Source organism: Bufo gargarizans, chromosome 11 (genome assembly GCF_014858855.1).
Source record: "Bufo gargarizans isolate SCDJY-AF-19 chromosome 11, ASM1485885v1, whole genome shotgun sequence".
NCBI lineage: Eukaryota > Metazoa > Chordata > Amphibia > Anura > Bufonidae > Bufo > Bufo gargarizans.
The window spans coordinates 7,841,561-7,865,451 of record NC_058090.1 but is presented as its reverse complement, the minus strand read 5'-3'; the positions used below and the strand labels follow the sequence as shown (position 1 = coordinate 7,865,451).

Here is a 23,891-nt window from a genome sequence, read left to right as displayed (position 1 = left end):
AAACAGTCAACTAAGGACAGAATACCATAAAATGATGGATGTGGTGGCAGCCAAGGAGTCGGCGCTCTTAAAACTCCAGGAGGAAAACCAGAGACTTTCTCGCAGCCAAGAAGGTAGCACCCAAGACATGTTCAGAGAGACCCTCCAAAATCTGTCTCGGATCATCCGAGAAAAGGACATTGAGATAGATGCCTTGAGCCAAAAATGTCAGACCTTGTTGACTGTCCTTCAGGCGTCCAACTCAGAAAACGGCAATGAAATGGGAAGCGTCAACAGCAATCAGTTTGAGGAGCTGCTGCAGGAAAGGGATAAGCTGAAGCAGCAGGTGAAGAAGATTGAAGAATGGAAGCAGCAGGTGATGACCACCGTCCAGAACATGCAGCATGAGTCTGCTCACCTTCAGGAAATGCTGCACAAGCTCCAGGGTCAGATAAGTTTGGATAGCGATTCTAACTCTAGGATGCAAATAGATTACAACAACCTGATCCAAAGCTATGAGCACAACGAGAGGAAGCTCAAGGGTCTCAGCGTAGAACTGAGTAACGTGCAGAGCAATATTGGAGAGCTGAACAACACAAAAGAACGCATTCTTGGTCAACTCGACACTGCCAAGCTGCAGGCGAGTAAGCCTATCGTGACCCCCGAAATAGATCGTCCGTTAGCTGCATCTTCTGAATTAAAAGACGAGGGTGTGAGCAAGATCCTCCAAGAGTACGAGCAACTAAAAATCCAGATGCAAAAGAAAGACTCCACTATCAGGACTCTTCAGGAAAACAACCAGCGCTTGTCAGACTCCATAGCTCTGACGTCTGAAGAAGGCCGCAGGAGCCAGGATGAGGCCGTCATGGAGCTGAAGCAGCTTAAGGAGAGGAGCGAAATTCTGCAGAAGTCGCTTAAAGAGAAGGACATTTTCATAAAGACCAAGGGAGACAAGTTAAGCTCTGCCACCGAAAACCTGAGGAACAAAGAGAACGAGAATGAGCTCCTGAAGCAAGCGGTCACCAACCTGAAAGAGAGGACGTTGATCCTGGAGATGGACATCAACAAGTTGAAGGAAGAGAACGAGAAGGTGATGGCCAAAGAGAAGGAGAAAGAAAGTGAATTCCGAGCTCTACACGAAACCAACATGCAGTTCTCAATGCTGCTGCGAGAGAAGGAATTTGAGTCCAGCTCCATGAGGGAAAAGGCTTCAGCCCTCGAGAACCTTCTCAAGGAAAAGGAGCAGGTTGGTTTGTCTGTTAAGTTACTTTGCAAAAATTGTGCTCTAGGATTTTGACTTCCTCTCCATTCATGTCTAAGGCTAAGTTCTGCTGGTTTCTTGTTGCCCAAGGAACAGGGCATTATGGACTAGCAGGGCTCTAGACTTTACAATAGACTTTACAAATTCTGCACCTCTTTAGCACATTTTAATGTTTTTTTCACCCCTAGTGGCCTTTTGGTCAGACTTGCCAATGTGGCTAAATGTGTAGAGAGAATCATGCTTGCCTATTCCCTGCTGATGGACTCCGGCTGCTTCACTCCCCCCTCCTCCGCTCCAACTCCCCGCCCTTTCCCCCCCCCCCTCCTCCGCTCCAACTCCCCGCCCTTTCCCCCCCCCCCTCCTCCGCTCCAACTCCCCGCCCTTTCCCCCCCACCCTCCTCCGCTCCAACTCCCCGCCCTTTCCCCCCCACCCTCCTCCGCTCCAACTCCCCGCCCTTTCCCCCCCCACCCTCCTCCGCTCCAACTCCCCGCCCTTTCCCCCCCCCTCCTCCGCTCCAACTCCCCGCCCTTCCCCCCCCCCTCCTCCGCTCCAACTCCCCGCCCTTTCCCCCACCCCTTTCCCTCCGCTCCAACTCCCCGCCCTTTCCCCCAACCCCCTCCTCCGCTCCAACTCCCCGCCCTTTCCCCCAACCCCCTCCTCCGCTCCAACTCCCCGCCCTTTCCCCCACCCCCCTCCTCCGCTCCAACTCCCCGCCCTTTCCCCCACCCCCCTCCTCCGCTCCAACTCCCCGCCCTTTCCCCCACCCCCCTCCTCCGCTCCAACTCCCCGCCCTTTCCCCCACCCCCCTCCTCCGCTCCAACTCCCCGCCCTTTCCCTCCGCTCCAACTCCCCGCCCTTTCCCCCACCCCTTTCCCTCCGCTCCAACTCCCCGCCCTTTCCCCCACCCCCCTCCTCCGCTCCAACTCCCCGCCCTTTCCCCCAACCCCCTCCTCCGCTCCAACTCCCCGCCCTTTCCCCCACCCCCCTCCTCCGCTCCAACTCCCCGCCCTTTCCCCCACCCCCCTCCTCCGCTCCAACTCCCCGCCCTTTCCCCCACCCCCCTCCTCCGCTCCAACTCCCCGCCCTTTCCCCCACCCCCCTCCTCCGCTCCAACTCCCCGCCCTTTCCCCCACCCCCCTCCTCCGCTCCAACTCCCCGCCCTTTCCCCCACCCCCCTCCTCCGCTCCAACTCCCCGCCCTTTCCTCCCCACCCCCCTCCTCCGCTCCAACTCCCCGCCCTTTCCCCCACCCTCATCGACATCCAGTTTAATGCAGATCACGTGGCTTCTGCAGCAGCCAGTGACTGGTTGCAGTGGTGACATGTCTCCCATTTATCACATGACCCAGTCATTTGACATTTGGGTTACACTACACAGCTGCTGCAGCCACGTGACCCTGAGTCAAACTGGATGCTGATGAGGGGGAAAGCCAGGGAGCTGCAGCAGTGTCGGTGGAACGAAGAAGGTAAGTGCAATTCCAGCCATCTTGGGCCACCAGCCAAAAGATCCCTTGGGGGTGAAGAATCCCTTTAAGTCTTGGCCTCCCTCTGCATTGATTTAAGCATTGTCTAAAATGACGTCATGTAACATGATCTGTATTGTTCTGTGACTGTGGACAAACCAGGATGTGACATTGTTATAAATGATATGCATAGATCATTAAGCTGGAATATGAACACCAGAGTGACAGAGACCAACGGCGACCATGGGAGAGGGGGGAATGACGCAGAATTGCAAAAGGCACAGCTATAGCGCCCCCTCATTGATAAGTATTACATGGTGTCACTGGAAATAACTCGTTCACTGTCAGACGAGTGCAGATCTGCACATGGGAACAAGGCCTTGTGGTTCTCTGTCCACTGGCGAGCAGGAGCAGACCGAGTTATTCTGCATGACTGCCCTGATCTTTCATTGCTTGTTTTACAGGGGAAAGCCGGCGAGTTGAACCATTTGCTGAATGAAGTGAGGTCCATGCAGGAAAAAGCCATTCTGTTCCAACACGAGCGGGACCAGGTGATGCTGGCGCTCAAACAGAAGCAGATGGAAAGCGTCGCCCTGCAAAATGAGGTCAGTGAGCTGTGAAACCTGAGAGACTTCCCCCATTGCCCCTTTGCAAGTTTTAGCACTGTTAGGGGCATTCATGTCAGTGAATGAAAACATCCTTATTTACATCCAGAGGGCGAAACCGGACCTGGCCTAAGGCTGGTTTCACACGGGCGTTGCGGAAAAATGTGCGGGTGCGTTGCGGAAACACCCGCGATTTTTCCGCGCGAGTGCAAAACATTGTAATGCGTTTTGCACTCGCGTGAGAAAAATCGCGCATGTTTGGTACCGAAACCCGAACTTCTTCACAGAAGTTCGGGCTTGGGATTGATGTTCTGAAGATTGTATTATTTTCCCTTATAACATGGTTATAAGGGAAAATAATAGCATTCTGAATACAGAATGCTTAGTATAATAGCGCTGGAAGGGTTAAAAAAAATAAAAAAGTTAACTCACCTTATCCCCATGATCGTGTAGATCCCGGTCTGTTCTTTAGCTGTGGGCTGAATGACCTTTGGTGATGTCAGATCACATGCTCCAATCACATGGTCCATCACCATGGTGATGGAGCATGTGATCTGACATCACCAAAGGTCCTTTAGCCACAGCTAAAGAACAGACCGACCGGGAACTAGGCGATCATGGGGATAAGGTGAGTTAACTTTTTTATTTTTTTTAACCCTCCCAGCCCTATTATACTAAGCATTCTGTAGTCAGAATGCTATTATTTTCCCTTATAACCATGTTATAAGGGAAAATAATACAGTGAATAGACTGTCACCTAGAACCCATGTGTGGAAATCGCACCGCATCCGCACTTGCTTGCGGATGCTTGCGATTTTCACGCAACCCCATTCATTTCTATGGGGCCTGCGTTACGTGAAAAACGCTGAATATAGAACATGCTGCGATTTTCACGCAACGCATAAGTGATGCGTGAAAATCACCGCTCATGTGAACAGCCCCATAGAAATGAATGGGTCAGGATTCAGTGCGGGTGCAATGCGTTCAACTCACGCATCGCACCCGCGCGGAAATCTCGCCCGTGTGAAAGGGGCCTAATACTTCTCACAGCCCTGCCTGCACTCCAGGGTCCTTACACTTGTCTGTCCTCCAGAGCATACACAGATCTCCCAGGGCCCCATTGCAATACTTAGTATTCCTCCTTCCAAGTGTGACTGACATTTACCATGTTTTTTAAATAAAGGAATTTTATAATAAATCCATGCTTCATCATACCCCTTACCCGATTTCTATATCTGAAAAAGTGGAATATGTGCTTCATAAATATGGCGCCTATTCTGAACTGCATATTTCTTAATGTATTTATTTACACCAGACAGCTGGCATAAAGAGACATCAATCCCCTTCATACAGCTCTAAATCTGCTTCCCTTCAGAGTATATAAAAAAAAAATTGCTGCCTGCAGTCACCCCTAGGGGGAGCTCAGGGCATAGGTATTTATACATTTACCATTGCACTGTGTGTATGCTGTAAAATTTCTGGGCACAGAATGCCATGACGAATCTATGTCTGGAACAGGAGAAGTAGTTCAGTGCTGGGACCTCTTCTTCTCCCTGCACCTCATAGCATTCCCATAGTCTGTCTACAGTAGGTAGGTTCACATTTGTTTGATAAACTTGGCACAACTTTGAACTTAAAAGGGTTGTCTCGGCTCAGACAATGGGGGCCTATCGCCAAAAATGGCCATCAGGCCTATAGAAGTGAATGGGAGCGGTGGCCGGTCATGCGTGGTGCGCTCCCATTCACTTGTATGGGGAGAACGCTTGGCGGAGGCCGGACCGGAGTCCTCCAGAGGTGGGACCCACACCTATAACAATGGGGGCATATTCTAGCGATTGAGCCTTTTTTGCAACTTTTGTAAAGTCACAGTTGATAAATCTGAAGTGCACCTAATTAACACAGCTGACCACAGACCTGGTTTTGGCAAGAGTGGCTCAAAATCGCAAAAAACTATCCAAATTTTGCACAAAAATGGCGTGCACCAAACTTTGCTATATATATATATATATATATATATATATATATATATATAATTTTTATTTTTTTCATGCCAGTTTTCTGGCGCACATAGAAGAATAGAATGATAAATTCCTCCTATTCTATTAGAAAATTAATTATGTAATTAAAGGGGTTCTCCAGGAGTTTACTATTAATGGCCTGTCCTCAGGATAGGTCTTCAATACCCTAATGGTGCCGGTCCGACACCACCGATCAGCTGTATGGAGTAGCGCCGGAACTACAAAGCTCCGGTCATTGTGTTGTGAATGGAACACGTTATTGAAGCGCTGCTCCAACTGAAGTGAATGTAACCAGCTACGACCACTACACAATGGACAGAAGCTCCCGAACTGCTGATCGGTGTGTGTTTGGGGTGTCGAACCCCCAAAGATCTGATATTGATGACATGTCCTAGGAATAGGTGATCAGTTGCTAAATCCTGGATAATTTAATGTTCACTTCTAGAAAACTGCCTAAGAGAAATTTAAAGGGCCAGACCATTAAAGGGGTTCTGTGAACAGAGCTTAGCCGCGCCCAGGCTAGTTGATACTAGTTGTGACGTCACTCGGCCAGCGGAAAACAGTGAGAAGGCCGCGGCCCTACTGGAGCGCCGCTGCCTTCTCAAACACCTGATCGGCGGGGGTCCTGGGTGTCGGACCCTTGCCGATCAGATGCTGATGATCTATACAGAGGATAGATCATCAGTTTAAACAAACTGCAGAACCGCTTTTAATAACCAGTGTCCTCCCACGTTGCACTTGCCGCTCTTGTCTTATTTTTAGATTCTCCATGTTCTGTGAAATAATTTGTCATCTTTTTCCAGGTTCAACACCTAAGGGATAAGGAGCAGCGTCTGAATCAAGAGCTGGAGCGCCTGCGCAATCACCTGCTGGAGATGGAGGACTCGTATACCCGCGAGGCGCTGGCGGCAGAGGACCGAGAAACTGAGTTAAAGAAGAAGGTGAATGTCCTGGAGGAGAGACTGCTGTCCTCGTGCACCGCTGTGGAAACAGCCAGGTGATTGTCACCTTCTGTAGTCCTGCATTATGCGCTGGCCATTCGCAGTTTATATGTATATAATGTGTATCGTTCCCACAGTCATCAGGCTACGATGCAGGTGGAGTCTCTGCAGGAGCAGCTGAACCTTGTGTCCAGGCAGAGAGATGAAGCATTGCTCCAGTTCAACATGTCTCAAGAGCAAGTGAAGCAGTACGCAATGTCACTGAGCAACCTGCAGATGGTGCTAGAGCAGTTCCAGCAAGGTGAGACTTTCTGCACAAGCTGTACACTATATAAAGAGTGCACCACATCGAAGCCAGGGCTTCCCTGTCGGCTGCTCTCTTACCAGAAGCCCTAAAAGTTACACAGCCCTGCTCCTGCCGATACCTCTGATCCTGGCAGTCTGACCTCCTTAGATGCCTTAGTCAAAAGTGATTGCAAAGTTCCAAGAGTTTTGCTTTAAACCTCATCAAAAATACGTTAAGGCAACTGCGACATACTTTATAAAGCTAGTCTATGGTAACAGTCTCGCACAAATCCATGTTGAATGGCTTTTTTGTATGTCGTGTTGCAACATGTCACATTGTGACACCGTAGACTAGCATTATAAAATGTCATACGATATTACTGCGACAAATATCGTCGTGTAGCCCTAGCCTAATTAATGATGCAGTATGTAGTACTAGACTGGCACTCTCCAATAGCTGGCAACAAACAGATTTCCTGTAAAAGATCCCATACGCACATTATTAAATACAATAAAATATTAATTTTTTATTTTTTTTTTAAATTCTATATAATTATAAAAACATCCACTACAGGGCCCTTGCGGTATTTTAATGGGTTTTCCTAGATATTTTTCCTGATAGGTCATCAGTATTTGATTTGACACTCGGAACCCCTGCCGATCAGCTGTTTGAGAAGGTGTCGGGGCTCGCAGTAGCACTGCCACTTTCGCACAGCTTTCCCTAGGCCAGTGACATCACGATGATCGGTCACTTGGCCTAGGCGCAGCTCAGCTCCCTAGAAGTGAGTGGGGGTGAGCTGCAATATCGAGCACAACCGCTCTACACTGCACGGTGCTGTATTTGGTGAGCAGAGAGAAGGCCGCAGCTCTACTGCGGGTGCCGCTGGCTTTTCAAACAGCTGATCGGCTGGGGTCCTGGGTGTCGGACCCCCACTAATTAAATACTGATGACCTATCCTGAGGATATATCATCTGTAAAAATGTCTCGGAAAACCCTTTCAAAATGAATAACACTCCCGGAGTATATATTCCCAGTTAGCAGCTACAATGTATAACATTACATGTGGTTTATATGGTGACCACCGTCTTTTCATTTTTCCAGAGGAGAAAGCCACGTATGCAGCAGAGCTAGACAGAAACAAGAAGCAGAACGCAGAGTTCAGGCAGAAGGTGGAAAAACTAGAAGATAAGGTGGTGTCGCTCCAGGTGAGAACACATGTATGACCAGAGATCGAAAGGCCAGACCAGAGGTCCCTTCATTACGACTACCAGAGCCAAAGTAATGTATACCGTATACACAGTGATTGCACCAGCAGAATAGTGAGTGCAGCTCTGGAGTATAATACAGGATGTAACTGAGGATCAGTGCAGAATAAGTAATGTATGTACACAGTGACTGCACCAGCAGAATAGTGAGTGCAGCTCTGGAGTATAATACAGGATGTAACTCAGGATCAGTACAGGATAAGTAATGTATGTACACAGTGACTGCACCAGCAGAATAGTGAGTGAAGCTCTGGAGTATAATACAGGATGTAACTGAGGATGAGTGCAGGATAAGTAATGTATGTACACAGTGACTCCACCAGCAGAATAGTGAGTGCAGCTCTGGAGTATAATACAGGATGTAACTCAGGATCAGTACAGGATAAGTAATATAATGTATGTACACATTGACTGCACCAGCAGAATAGTGAGTGCAGCTCTGGAGTATAATACAGGATGTAACTCAGGATCAGTACAGGATAAGTAATGTATGTACATAGTGACTGCACCAGCAGAATAGTGAGTGCAGCTCTGGATTATAATACAGGATGTAACTCAGGATCAGTACAGGATATGTAATGTATGTACACATTGACTGCACCAGCAGAATAGTGAGTGCAGCTCTGGAGTATAATACAGGATGTAACTCAGGATCAGTACAGGATAGGTAATGCATGTACACAGTGAATGCACCAGCAGAATAGTGAGTGCAGCTCTGGAGTATAATACAGGATGTAACTCAGGATCAGTACAGGATAAGTATTTGATAGAATTTTTGTGTGTATTCTTTAAGGTGTAAACTCTTGTTTGTTATCTTCTATGGCAATATGAAAGCAGTTTGCTGCTGTGAGCCTGTTCTCGCCAGTCATATTAACCCCAAATTGCCAGTTCAGCAATTGCTTCACATTCGCACCAATAATCTGAGTTTCTGTTATTAGACAATTACCAGCTGTGTTGTATAGGTTTTGCCCAATACTTTAGGCTGCGGCTGCAAGGAATTAATAAATGAAATCTTCATCCTCTGTTGTAGGAAAGGTTAGATGAAGCAAACAGCGCGCTGGAGGCAGCCTCCCGGCTTGCTGAGCAGCTGGACCTGAAAGAGGAGCAGATAGAGGAGCTGAAGCGGCAAGGTGAGTGCATTGAGATACATGTTTCTAAATGCTTGTCTTAGCCAGATTAATTGGGGCGCTGTTGCATAGGTATTAATGGAAAGCCTGGATTGCTGGTGTGGTTAGAAGTGCTACTGCAGGTGAAATTCACCGCTTATTCATGTAGTGTCTGATTCCATCAGCAGCAAGTAGTTCAGACCTATTGTATAATGTGTGTATAGTAACCGCTTGTCTAGTCCACATGGCTCCAGGCTCCTGTGTGACCTGTGTTAACCTAGAACGTTCCATCTTGTGTTTCGGTCTTTTCCAGTTTCTTGTTCATGATTTCATTGAGTCTCCATTCATCTTCACCTCTTAGATCTGCATCTTCTCATCTCCAAAATGAGGGAAAACTTCATGCGCTGATACTGTGTACCAAACTATCAGAACATGGAGATTTGTGCTGTGATAACTTTACGCTCACAAGGTGTAACATAATGCAAATTCAACAGATATGAGAATGAATAGACTTGGGCTACTTTCACACTTGCGGCAGAGGATTCCGGCAGGCAGTTCTGTCGCCGGCAAAACGTATGCAAACTGATTGCATTTGTCAGACAGATCCGGCATTCCGGCAAGTGTTCAGTCTTTTTGGCCGGAGGGAAAACTGCAGCATGCTGCGGTATTATCTCCGTCCTGAAATGGCAAAAAGACTGAACTGAAGACGTCCTGATGCATCCTGAAGGGATTGCTCTCCATTCAGAATGCATTAGGATAAAACTGATCAGTTCTTTTCCGGTATAGAGCCCCTAGGACGGAACTCTGTGCCGGAAAAGAATAACGCTAGTGTGAAAGTACCCTTACGCAGGCTATGTGAATAAATATATTTACTAAGTTTGATTAAATATATGATAACGCTAGCAACTCACATCCAGAATAATAAAAAGTAAATAAACATCAGTAGCCTAAATATGGGGTAGGGATCTGGTCGATTATGTTATAACACATGACCGACACCCCAGGGTGTACAAGAGATAGGGCAAATCAATACTTAAATCCTACTGCTTCCAGCAGTCTGCTTCTGAATTCACACGTCCATGAGATCCCGGCCTGGAGTCCTGCTGAGTGCAGGTGCGCACGGCGTTATTGGTTGCTATGATGCCGTGCACTTCGTGCCGCCGCTGCTGTACAGTAATACACTTGTATAGATCATATGGGTGTATTACTGTACAGCGGCGGCACGAAGCCCTCAGCGTCATAGCAACCAATGACGCCATGCGCTCCTGCACTCAGCAGGACTCCAGGCCGGGATCTCACGGACCGTGTTCCACATACGTGTGAATTCAGCACTCCTACATCGCAAATCCGATCAAGTTCCCAGCAGACCTTGGACTCCAGTTTTCCCTCACAACGAACTGATGTGACTAACGAGTCTCAAACTTTGCCGCTTACCCCCTCGCTGCCTGGTTTCTTTTGTTTCCAACACCTCAAGTGCCTCTGAATTAAGCCCCATCCCCAAAGGCCCCCCCTCTTCAGTGACCAGTCCATACTGACCTTCCTTCATACACACCTTCTGGTCCCCCAAGAACAGATACATTATCCCAGTCAATGGACCCTTCTGCCTCAGAAACAGAACCAGAGGCGTCTCCGCTGAAAAAGTGCAGACTCCTAACATTCCCTCTGAGATCCCTAATGGAGCTTCTCCAAACATTCTCCCATGGATGGGCTCCCCTCACCCATCCAACAAAGTAAATCATCCCGAATCAAAGGATCTTTCTAAGGGCAAAGAACTGAGCTTACAAGTTCAATGGTCGCTCTCGGGCTGAGAGATCTTATAGTCGTAGGTCACGTGGTGATAGGTTATCCAGCTCCAGACACTCAGACTGGAGATATAATGGGAAAGATACCTTGCAGAATGATCGAGAGGAAGCAGGACAGAGCCAAGAAATCGCACAACCAGTGCTGGGAGTCCCTCCATTTGCATATCATTGGCATGAGAAAGGAGAACAGCCAAAGGAGCAGGAGGTGGATGTATGTAGTGAATAAAATAAGCCTGTAGAGTATTAATGCACCATTGTTTAATGGCTTCCCTAATCTCATCCACTTCAAGGAGCCTGTATTCTGCATATGTTCTTGTCCATGTTCCCCAGTTTCTGCAGTGCTGATTGCACATGATCAGTACTCAGGACCTTCATTACTGTAACATAGTACATAAGGCCGAAAAAAGACATCTGTTCATCCAGTTTGGCCTGTTATCCTGCAATTTGATCCAGAGGAAGGCAAAAAAAAAAACAAAACTGTGAGGTAGAAGCCAATTTTCCCCACTTTAGGGGAATAAAAAATTCCTTCCCGACTCCAATCAGAATAACTCATTGGATCAATAAATCAGGTTAATTAGTAATTAAAGGAATTTTCAAGGACTTTAATTCAAAAGAAATTAAGTGCAGGAAATATAAAAAAAATAAAATAAACTCGCTCACCTTTAATTCCCGGTCACTCCAGCGCTGATGCTGTTGTCCCCAGCAGTTTTTACTTTCCTGAAGTGATGACCTGGAATATGTCCGTGTGACCATTGCAGACAATCATTGGTGATGCCAGCATGTGCAGCACGTGACCGTAGACTCACATCATGTGAATGTACAGCACCAGGAAAATAAGGAAGGATCAGTGCAGGAGTGATGTGGGATTCAACTAGTGAGTTTTAATTTTTTTTTTTTTTTTTTATTATCCAACCTATTGCTGTCCCTTTTAAGTACTGAGTACAAAATGTTTAAAGGGGTTGTCCAGGGCAGTGAACATTTTTTAGTAAAGTGTTTAAAGTGGTTTTGAATTAAAGAATCAAAACTCACCGTCCCTCAATCCCTGATGTTCCCGTTCCAACTGGGTTTCCACTGGTCTCTACTTAATGCTCCAGTCTCCACAATCGGGAAATGCCAGGAGAAGCCTGCTCAGCCAATCACTAGCCGTGGCGCTAAACTTTTCTCGGCCAGTGATTGACTGAGCTGCCCGAGACCAGTGGGGACCCATTAACCATTGAAATGGGAGCGGCAGGGGATCAGTGGTGGTGAGTATTGATTCTTTTTAAACCACCCTGAGCACTGTACTAAAAATGTTACCTCCCTTGTCAACTCCTTTAATAATTTTCCAATTCGCACTAAATGACATATGTGCAGTTGCTGTCTGATTTGTAGTGTGTTCCTGGTTTAAGCTGTTTCCGCCCTAATGATTGAAAAGGCCAATTTAGACCATTTGCTGCAAATTCTTGACACCTTTTTTTCTCGTGCATGGCATTGGGGGACACAGCACCATGGGTATATGTCCAACTACCACTAGGAGGCACTAGACACAAAAAGTGTTGGCTCCTCCCAGGTGGGCTATACCCTCTCCACAGGCACGAGGCTACCCAGTTTTAGTCTAGTGTCCGTAGGAGGCAGACCTGTCCTGCTTTTTTGCAGGTTCTGCTGTTTATTTTTATTCTTTTTTTCTCTCTTCCGCAGGTCGGTTTTTTTTTTTCCACCGTTATACCTGCTGCAGGCTGGGGCTCCATCGTGTTCCACTTTAGTTGCCCCCCCTGCGGGCGCGTACTTCGGTACCATCGCCGGTCACCCAGTCCCCACGGACTGCATCCGCAGTGGCTTGCCGGCATTCCCACGGTTCCCGTGTTGAGTCTGCCGAAGGGGTGACCGTGCTGCGCCCGAAGACATCGGATGGTGAGTATATCGGATCCTGTGTCCCTGCCCCAGGGTTAGGTTCCCTTCTGTGGCCAGGGGGATGGGATCCACCTTAGCTGGGGGTCCTGGGGAGCCTCTTCGTTCCTCCTAGCCAACCCCCTCCCCCTCCTGGGGGGGTTATATTCATTTTTTTCCTCCCTTCTTTTCCCCCTCGGTTGGTCTTTTCTCTCCTCCCTGGCCACAGTCTCTCCCTGGCTTCCCCGCTACTTTAGTCCCCGGCTTCTGCCGGGACTAGGCCTCATCTTCTATGGCCTGTCCCCGGCTCCCAGGTGCTCTGTTTGCCCTGATCTGCCTATCCCCAGGTGTCGCTTCTCCCCCCCTACCCTACTCACCTATTTTTATGGTTCGGTGGGCCCTCTGTCGGCCGCGGTTCGCCCCGCCCCCCTTGCTCCGTTCCCGGCCACCTCATAAATCGAGGCCCCGGCTTTTGGGCCTGCTAGGCCGCAATCTTCCCGGCCCCTCCCCCTTGCTTCCCGGGCTTTTCTGAGCCCCGCCCGGCCCTCGGGAGGAGCTATCTCCTCACCCTTTCCTGGGCTAACATGTTTTTTCTGTTGGAGGGGGTGGTTAACCCCTCGATTGCTTCATGTCCCCTGCAGCCCTACTGACCACCTCTTTTTTGGGGAACAGCTGCTGCTGCACCTCTTTGGGGGAACACTGCGTCCGGGTCAGGATAGACAGCCTCTGCTGGCTGCTTTTTGAGCATCTCTTCTCCCAACAGCTCCTCGGTCGCCACGTGTTTTCACGTGCGTCCGCTGTCTACAATGGCTGCCATGTGGTCATCCTGTCCCTGCTGGTGTGCAGTACCTCTTCCCAGATCCCATTGTTTTCCCTGAACAATCTTTTTGTGTAGGTTCCCCATGAATGGGTCCCTCCGTGTCAATGCCATGGGAACCTTGGCCGACTCTCCCTGGCAGTGTCGCTGGAACGCTACCAACCCAAATTGCGGCCACCTCTGCCCTCCCAGGGTCCTCCCTGCAGATGGGGCATGCTCAGTTAGGGGTACCTGCACCCGGGTTCGGCGAGGGGTAGCTCACAGTACACCCTCGGGTGGTCTCAACGGGGTCCCACCCCTCCTCGGCATCCTCGGATCCCCCCCAGGACAGGCCTGAGGCTGGTGACGAATCCTTCCTGTCACCCCATCCGTTGCCTCTGGGGACACCTCTGCACCGATTCCCTCGGAACAGAGCATCAGGCGGTCTTCCTCCATATAGAAGCCCTCTGGGAGGTCAAGACTACGTGCACGGAGGAACCTCTCCTACCTAAACAGGGTTGGTATCCCCTCTAGTGGATTTTCGGATGGTGCTCCCCTGACCGCACAGGTATTCAACCGCACAGGTAAGGCAGCCGTCCCCGTGTTTAGCATACTGAGTCACCTACCCGGTGTCTGATACGTACGCCTTCTCCTTAACAGGGGGGTTCCTGCACCACTGCCATAGGCTGTCCCTGACAAGCCTTCCTGGTTCCCCTATACCAGGGGCTATCCTCTACACATTTGAGAGTGTTTCCGTGGGGTTCCCATCCTGGTGTTGGTGTTCGCCACTCTACCTCATTACAGGGAGTTCCTGTTCTGGGCAAGCGGTTAGCTCGGCTATCGCCTCCTGTAGGTTGGTGAGTTCAGAGCAATTGTACAGCCGCCTTGCCCCTTTTTCTTAGGTAGTGTACCTACAGGAGCCATTACTCCTGGCTGGCTCTATGGTGTTCCATACAGCACTATTTCTCCCTTCCGGGTGAGATATACAGGTCGCTTCAATTGCCGTTGCAATTGCACCTGTCTGTTCCCAGCCACTTTGCTCCTGTCATAGGTGGAGTACCTACACCATCTCCTGATGCTGTAGCCGATTCCCCTGGCTTGGCGCTATGGTGTTCCATGTGACACTATTTCTCCCTTCCTGGCGAGATATACAGGCTGCCTTTAATTGCCGCTGCAATTGCGCCTGTCTGTTCCCAGCCAATTTGCTTCCTTCACAGGTAGAGTACCTACGCCATCACCGGTGCTGTAGCCGATACCTCTGGCGGGCTCTGTTGTGTTCCATGCGGCAACATTTCTCCCTACGGGCGGAATATAGAGGCCACTTTCAATTGCCGTAGAATTGCCCCTGTCCGGTTCAGTTACCTGTCTGTTCCCTGCCGCCTTGATCCCTTAACAGGTGGAGTACCTGAGCCATCTCCGGATGCGGTAGCCGTTCCTCCTGTCCGGCTTTATGGTGTTCCATGTGGCATTTTCTCTCCTTACAGGACGAGATATTGAGGCCTCCTCCTATTGCCGTGGCCATTGCACCTACCTCATCATAGTGTGCACCAAACGGCCATCTTACTCCCTTCATGGGTAGAGTCCCTGAACCGTCTCCGATGCTGCAGCCGTTCAACCTGTCTGGCTTCTAGGGTGTGCTATGCGGCCCTGTTTCTGTTGCCATTGCACCTACCTGATTGTGGTGTGCACCTGTCTTGTTCTTTGTGGTACCGTGCGGCCCTACTGGGTTCCATTGTTAACGCGGTTGCTGTTGCACCTCTCTGGGTCTAGGGTGCACCATGCGGCCACATTGCTTCGATCTTAAATGTAGTTCCTCTAACACAGCCATATTTCTACTTTACAGGTTGTGTACCTGTACCCTCCGTATGCTGTCTCATTCCCAGATGCTGTGGCTATGTTTCCACTCTCCTTAGTTGGCAACATGCAGCCACTTTCCCCATATTTTAGGCGTGTGTTTGTAGTACCCCAAGCGCTGGGCCCTGTGGTGCGGTCTGTAGCTCAGACAGTTTCTGTATCACTGGGTGTTTTCTGCCCACGGGTTCTAATCTGTGCTGCGGATGTTGGTTCCATCCATTTGGTTCTTCCATACATCTGCCACTCCTTTACTGTCGCGCTCATTGGTCTCCTTCTACCTCTCAAGGCACTGTCTGCACCAGGCCCCCTTCGTTCAGCGTGTGCATGGTTTCCATGTCTGGCAGGTGTGGGCCAGCCCAACCCCCACCTTGTCGGTCTACTGCTACTTCTGGTAGCTCCAGTATATGACTGATCTGTCTGATCCGGCGGGTGGTCCTCATTCAACCACGCTCCCTACTCCGTGGCCAGGTGGTTGTTGGCCTTCGTGCTGTAGTTGCTCTTGCCTTCTCTTTACGGTACTACGGTATGCTGTGCTCCGCGTTACCCCATGTTATAGGGGAGTACTCGCGTTGTTTCCTAATTGCTGAGCGGCCCATTCCTGGTGAAGTACAAGGATCTCCACTGGATCTTCTACCTTGTTTGGACACGTAGCTGGTGGCATCGGCCGCGGCTGCGGTTTTCTGTCATCGCTGGATGTCCGCCACACGGAATCCTTCTGGGTCCACGGCTTTTATCATTGCTGGACGTCCTCCCTGATGGGTCAAGGACAGGACCTCTGAGCGCCACACACACCTGTCTGAATTTTCAGCTGCTTGCTCTGGTATCGGACAGGGCCCCGTAGTTCCTTTTGGGTCCAGGTGTTTTCGGTATTCCCTTGTATTTTCTGCTTAGTTGTGCTACATGGCGGAGGGGCAGTCCTCTTGGACCTTGCCGTCGTCTGCACCTGTCTGGTGCTTTCTCCCCCCTGGAAGTTTTCTGTATGCCGGTCGCAGCTGGTTTCTACATTTCTATGTAGGCTACCCCGGTTTTTTCATGGCGACTTCTGCATTCCTTATGCATATGGATGTCTGTCGTTTTGTGGTACATCCCGAGCTGCTGTACTTGCCCTCTCTGGGACAATGTTTAAGGTTTGCTGGTCAATATTCTTGGTACGGCTAGTTGTCCATGGCCTATGCCCCTTCCCCTATGGTGGTTTCTTTTCGCCTTTCCTGGATATTCTGGCTTGCGTTGTCTTCTGGTGGTTCAGCTTCTGGTTCCTTGTGAGCCCATACTGGGTACTCCTTTCTGGAGTCCCTGTCCCTGTTCATTTGAGGTCCTCTTGGGATTTGTGTCTCTTTTTCCAGCCTCCCACGTCAAGTACCTGGTATTGAGTGGTTTAGTGCTGCGGTTTGCAGTTCCACCGTATGGTCTCCTTCGGGAGGGACCTCCTCCTGTTGTAGGACCTTTCCTCTTTAGGTTTTTTGGAGTGCTCTCCTTCTACTCCCATGTCTCTCAGTCCAGTGTGTCCTGCCGAGGTTGCCTGGCCTGTATCTGGCTTCTTTTTTCCATGCTACTTCACATGCCCAGTGTTTCCTCTGGTCTTACGCTTCACGGTGATATCTTGTTTTCGGAGGCTTGCGCCTCGTCTCCTGTTTTTGGGGACGCTGGAGCTATCGTTCTTTTCCTGGTTTTTTACCTACAACCCCCTCCTTCTCCAGGGTTGGCGGTTTCCTCTAGCAGCCTTGGGTTTTCACCTTTACATGGGGCGCTCAGCTTCTTTCCTGGCCTTGCGGTGAGGGGAGTCCCCTCCCTTCACATGTGAGCCTTGCTATGGCTCCCCCACTCGTTTGGTTTTCAGTGCTTCCCTGTTTCTTTTCTCCCCTGGCCTTTCAGGGGATGGCCACAGGTTTTTTTGGGTCTGGAACAATGTAGAGCGTTGGGTAGTTTCACCACGCGGTGCTGTCCTAATTTTTTCTCCAGCCCTTGGCTGCGCTCTGTTTCCTTTTGCCACCTTCTTGCATTTGGGATTTTCTTCCAGTCATTTGTCCTGGGGTGCTGGCAGTCTTCCCTGCTTCTTCTGAGGTTTCTTCCTTGTTATGGAACCTCTTGCCCATCTCGTGTTTTTTCCCGTTGGGTCACATGGTTCTCCTGCACCTGTATGCCCAACCGGTGGCGCGTCTCTTCTTTTCCCTCCCTCAGGGACTGCTTTGGGACGTCCCATGGTGCTGTGTCCCCCAATGCCATGCACGAGAAAATTGGATTTTTTGTACTCACCGTAAAATCCTTTTCTCGTAGTAGGCATTGGGGGACACAGATCCCTCCCTATGTTTTTTCTTCCGCTTCTCCGGGCTGGTCTCTTGATCTTTCCCGGTACGGGAGTTGTTGGTTCCTTGCTTTTCTTCTCTCTCCTACTGCTTTTGGTACAAACTGAATAGCCTCGTGCCTGTGGAGAGGGTATAGCCCACCTGGGAGGAGCCAACACTTTTTGTGTCTAGTGCCTCCTAGTGGTAGTTGGACATATACCCATGGTGCTGTGTCCCCCAATGCCTACTACGAGAAAAGGATTTTACGGTGAGTACAAAAAATCCAATTTTTCAGTCATTGCAGGTGCTGTTTGCCTAGTTAAAAAGTAAATTTAAAAGCTCCTGGTACGGTACTGTTCACAGACCTGCTGATCAACATGCACTGCTTAACCACCTCCGGACCGCCTAACGCACATGTGCGTTCCGGAGGTGGCAGCGCTGCGCACAGTCACGCATATACGCGTCATCTCGCGATACGCGAGATTTCCTGTGAACGCGCGCACACAGGCGCGCGCGCTCACAGGAACGGAAGGTAAGCGAGTGGATCTCCAGCATGCCAGCGGCGATCGTTCGCTGGCAGGCTGGAGATCCGAATTTTTTAACCCCTAACAGGTATATTAGACGCTGTTTTCATAACAGCGTCTAATATACCTCCTACCTGGTCCTCTGGTGGTCCCTTTTGTTAGGATCGACCACCAGAGGACTCAGGTAGGTCAGTACAGTCGCACCAAACACCACACTACACTACACCCCCCCCCCCCGTCACTTATTAACCCCTTATAAACCCCTGATCACCCATGATCACCCCATATAAACTCCCTGATCACCCCCCTGTCATTGATCACCGCCCTGTCATTGATCACCCCCCTGTCAGGCTCCGTTCAGACGTCCGTATGATTTTTACGGATACACGGATACATGGATCGGATCCGCAAAACGCATACGGACGTCTAAATGGAGCCTTACAGGGGGGTGATCAATGACAGGCGGGTGATCACCCATATACACTCCCTGATCACCCCCTGTCATTGATCACCCCCCTGTCACTGATCACCCCCCTGTAAGGCTCCATTCAGACGTCCGCATGATTTTTACGGATCCATGGATACATGGATCGGATCCGCAAAACACATGCGGACGTCTGAATGGAGCCTTACAGGGGGGTGATCACCCATATACACTCCCTGATCACCCCCTGTCATTGATCACCCCCCTGTAAGGCTCCATTCAGACGTCCGCATGTTTTTTGTGGATCCGATCAATGTATCCATGGATCCGTAAAAAATCATGCGGATGTCTGAATGGAGCCTTACAGGGGGGGTGATCCGTGACAGGGGGGTGATCACCCTGATTACCCTGATCACCCCCTGTCATTGATAACCCCCCTGTAAGGCTCCATTCAGACGTCCGCATGCGTTCTGTGGATCCGATCCATGTATCCATGGATCCGTAAAAAATCATGCGGATGTCTGAATGGAGCCTTACAGGGGGGGTGATCCGTGACAGGGGGGTGATCACCCTGATTACCCTGATCACCCCCTGTCATTGATAACCCCCCTGTAAGGCTCCATTCAGACGTCCGCATGTTTTTTGTGGATCCGATCCATGTATCCATGGATCCGTAAAAAATCATGCGGATGTCTGAATGGAGCCTTACAGGGGGGGTGATCCGTGACAGGGGGGTGATCACCCTGATTACCCTGATCACCCCCTGTCATTGATAACCCCCCTGTAAGGCTCCATTCAGACGTCCGCATGTTTTTTGTGGATCCGATCCATGTATCCATGGATCCGTAAAAAATCATGCGGATGTCTGAATGGAGCCTTACAGGGGGGGTGATCCGTGACAGGGGGGTGATCACCCTGATCACCCCCTGTCATTGATAACCCCCCTGTAAGGCTCCATTCAGACGTCCGCATGTTTTTTGTGGATCCGATCCATGTATCCATGGATCCGTAAAAAATCATGCGGATGTCTGAATGGAGCCTTACAGGGGGGGTGATCCGTGACAGGGGGGTGATCACCCTGATTACCCTGATCACCCCCTGTCATTGATAACCCCCCTGTAAGGCTCCATTCAGACGTCCGCATGTTTTTTGTGGATCCGATCCATGTATCCATGGATCCGTAAAAAATCATGCGGATGTCTGAATGGAGCCTTACAGGGGGGGTGATCCGTGACAGGGGGGTGATCACCCTGATCACCCCCTGTCATTGATAACCCCCCTGTAAGGCTCCATTCAGACGTCCGCATGTTTTTTGTGGATCCGATCCATGTATCCATGGATCCGTAAAAAATCATGCGGATGTCTGAATGGAGCCTTACAGGGGGGGTGATCCGTGACAGGGGGCTGATCACCCTGATCACCCCCTGTCATTGATAACCCCCCTGTAAGGCTCCATTCAGACGTCCGCATGTTTTTTGTGGATCCGATCCATGTATCCATGGATCCGTAAAAAATCATGCGGATGTCTGAATGGAGCCTTACAGGGGGGGTGATCCGTGACAGGGGGGTGATCACCCTGATTACCCTGATCACCCCCTGTCATTGATAACCCCCCTGTAAGGCTCCATTCAGACGTCCGCATGTTTTTTGTGGATCCGATCCATGTATCCATGGATCCGTAAAAAATCATGCGGATGTCTGAATGGAGCCTTACAGGGGGGGTGATCCGTTACAGGGGGGTGATCACCCTGATCACCCCCTGTCATTGATAACCCCCCTGTAAGGCTCCATTCAGACGTCCGCATGTTTTTTGTGGATCCGATCCATGTATCCATGGATCCGTAAAAAATCATGCGGATGTCTGAATGGAGCCTTACAGGGGGGGTGATCAGTGACAGGGGGGTGATCACCCTGATCACCCCCTGTCATTGATAACCCCCCTGTAAGGCTCCATTCAGACGTCCGCATGTGTTTTGCGGATCCGATCCATGGATCCGTAAAAATTATACGGACGTCTGAATGGAGCCTTACCAGGGGGGTGATCAATGACAGGGGGGTGATCCGGGAGTCTATATGGGTGATTACCCCCCTGTCATTGATCACCCCCCTGTCATTGATCACCCCCCCTGTCATTGATCACCCCCCCCCTGTAAGGCTCCATTCAGACATTTTTTTTGGCACAAGTTAGCGGAATTTTTTATTTTTTTTTTGTTTTTTCTTACAAAGTCTCATATTCCACTAACTTGTGTCAAAAAATAAAATCTCACATGAACTCACCATACCCCTCACGGAATCCAAATGCGTAAACATTTTTAGACATTTATATTCCAGACTTCTTCTCACGCTTTAGGGCCCCTAAAAAGCCAGGGCAGTATAAATACCCCACATGTGACCCCATTTCGGAAAGAAGACACCCCAAGGTATTCGCTGAGGGGCATATTGAGTCCATGAAAGATTGAAATTTTTGTCCTAAGTTAGCGGAAAGTGAGACTTTGTGAGAAAAAAACCAAAAAAATCAATTTCCGCTAACATATGCAAAAAATAAAAATTTCTAGGAACTCGCCAGGCCCCTCATTGAATACCTTGGGGTGTCTTCTTTCCAAAGTGGGGTCACATGTGGGGTATTTATACTGCCCTGGCTTTTTAGGGGCCCGAAAGTGTGAGAAGAAGTCTGGGATCCAAATGTCTAAAAATGCCCTCCTAAAAGGAATTTGGGCCCCTTTGCGCATCTAGGCTGCAAAAAAGTGTGACACATCTGGTATCGCCGTACTCAGGAGAAGTTGGGGAATGTGTTTTGGGGTGTCATTTTACATATACCCATGCTGGGTGAGAGAAATATCTTGGTCAAATGCCAACTTTGTATAAAAAAATAGGAAAAGTTGTCTTTTGCCAAGATATTTCTATCACCCAGCATGGGTATATGTAAAATGACACCCCAAAACACATTCCCCAACTTCTCCTGAGTACGGCGATACCAGATGTGTGACACTTTTTTGCAGCCAAGGTGGGCAAAGGGGCACATATTCCAAGTGCACCTTTCAGATTTCACAGGCCATTTTTTACAGATTTTGATTGCAAGGTACTTCTCACACATTTGGGCCCCTAAATTGCCAGGGCAGTATAACTACGCCACAAGTGACCCCATTTTGGAAAGAAGACACCCCAAGGTATTCCGTGAGGGGCATGGCGAGTTCCTAGAATTTTTTATTTTTTGTCACAAGTTAGCGGAAAATGATGATTTTTCTTTTTTTTTCTTTTTTCCTTACAAAGTCTCATATTCCACTAACTTGCGACAAAAAAAAAATAATTCTAGGAACTCGCCATGCCCCTCACAGAATACCTTGGGGTGTCTTCTTTCCAAAATGGGGTCACTTGTGGCGTAGTTATACTGCCCTGGCAATTTAGGGGCCCAAATGTGTGAGAAGAACTTTGCAATCAAAATGTGTAAAAAATGACCGGTGAAATCCGAAAGGTGCACTTTGGAATATGTACCCCTTTGCCCACCTTGGCAGCAAAAAAGTGTGACACATCTGGTATCGCCGTACTCAGGAGAAGTTGGGGAATGTGTTTTGGGGTGTCATTTTACATATACCCATGCTGGGTGAGAAAAATATCTTGGTCAAATGCCAACTTTGTATAAAAAAATGGGAAAAGTTGTCTTTTGCCAAGATATTTCTCTCATCCAGCATGGGTATATGTAAAATAACACCCCAAAACACATTCCCCAACTTCTCCTGAGTACGGCGATACCAGATGTGTCACACTTTTTTGCTGCCAAGGTGGGCAAAGGGGCACATATTCCAAAGTGCACCTTTCAGATTTTGCAGGCCATTTTTTACAGATTTTGATTGCAAAGTTCTTCTCACACATTTGGGCCCCTAAATTGCCAGGGCAGTATAACTACGCCACAAGTGACCCCATTTTGGAAAGAAGACACCCCAAGGTATTCCGTGAGGGGCATGGCGAGTTCCTAGAATTTTTTATTTTTTGTCGCAAGTTAGTGAAATATGAGACTTTGTAAGGAAAAAAGAGAAAAAAATAAAAATCATCATTTTCCGCTAACTTGTGACAAAAAATAAAAAATTCTAGGAACTCGCCATGCCCCTCACGGAATACCTTGGGGTGTCTTCTTTCCAAAATGGGGTCACTTGTGGCGTAGTTATACTGCCCTGGCAATTTAGGGGCCCAAATGTGTGAGAAGTACCTTGCAATCAAAATGTGTAAAAAATGGCCTGCAAAATCTGAAAGGTGCACTTTGGAATATGGGCCCCTTTGCCCACCTTGGCAGCAAAAAAGTGTGACACATCTGGTATCGCCGTACTCAGGAGAAGTTGGGGAATGTGTTTTGGGGTGCCATTTTACATATAACCATGCTGGGTGAGAGAAATATCTTGGCAAAAGACAACTTTTCCCATTTTTTTATACAAAGTTGGCATTTGACCAAGATATTTTTCTCACCCAGCATGGGTATATGTAAAATGACACCCCAAAACACATTCCCCAACTTCTCCTGAGTACGGCAATACCAGATGTGTCACACTTTTTTGCTGCCAAGGTGGGCAAAGGGGCACATATTCCAAAGTGCACCTTTTGGATTTCACCGGTCATTTTTTACACATTTTGATTGCAAAGTTCTTCTCACACATTTGGGCCCCTAAATTGCCAGGGCAGTATAACTACGCCACAAGTGACCCCATTTTGGAAAGAAGACACCCCAAGGTATTCCGTGAGGGGCATGGCGAGTTCCTAGAATTTTTTATTTTTTGTCGCAAGTTAGTGGAATATGAGACTTTGTAAGAAAAAAAATAAAAATAAAAATCATCATCATTTTCCGCTAACTTGTGACAAAAAATAAAAAGTTCTATGAACTCACTATGCCCATCAGCGAATACCTTAGGGTGTCTACTTTCCGAAATGGGGTCATTTGTGGGGTTTTTCTACTGTTTGGGCATTGTAGAACCTCAGGAATCATGACAGGTGCTCAGAAAGTCAGAGCTGTTTCAAAAAGCGGAAATTCACATTTTTGTACCATAGTTTGTAAATGCTATAACTTTTACCCAAACCATTTTTTTTTTTGCCCAAACATTTTTTTTTTATCAAAGACATGTAGAACAATAAATTTGGCGAAAAATTTATATATGGATGTCGTTTTTTTTGCAAAATTTTACAGCTGAAAGTGAAAAATGTCATTTTTTTGCAAAAAAATCGTTACATTTTGATTAATAACAAAAAAAGTAAAAATGCCAGCAGCAATGAAATACCACCAAATGAAAGCTCCATTAGTGAGAAGAAAAGGAGGTAAAATTCATTTGTATGGTAAGTTGCATGACCGAGCGATAAACGGTGAAAGTAGTGTAGTGCCGAAGTGTAAAAAGTGCTCTGGTCATGAAGGGGGTTTCACCTAGCGGGGCTGAAGTGGT

General features: G+C 48.7%; 1 protein-coding gene across 1 annotated transcript in view; it reads left to right on the top strand.

The window, feature by feature from the left end:
- Positions 1–23,891, top strand: part of TRIP11 (thyroid hormone receptor interactor 11) — a 69,338-nt gene that overhangs the window by 23,496 nt on the left and 21,951 nt on the right. The window contains 6 exon segments of the mRNA XM_044272666.1: positions 2–1,225; positions 3,167–3,307; positions 6,129–6,322; positions 6,404–6,567; positions 7,654–7,757; positions 8,848–8,947. Of these exon segments, the coding sequence (XP_044128601.1) occupies positions 2–1,225; positions 3,167–3,307; positions 6,129–6,322; positions 6,404–6,567; positions 7,654–7,757; positions 8,848–8,947 (1,927 nt within the window).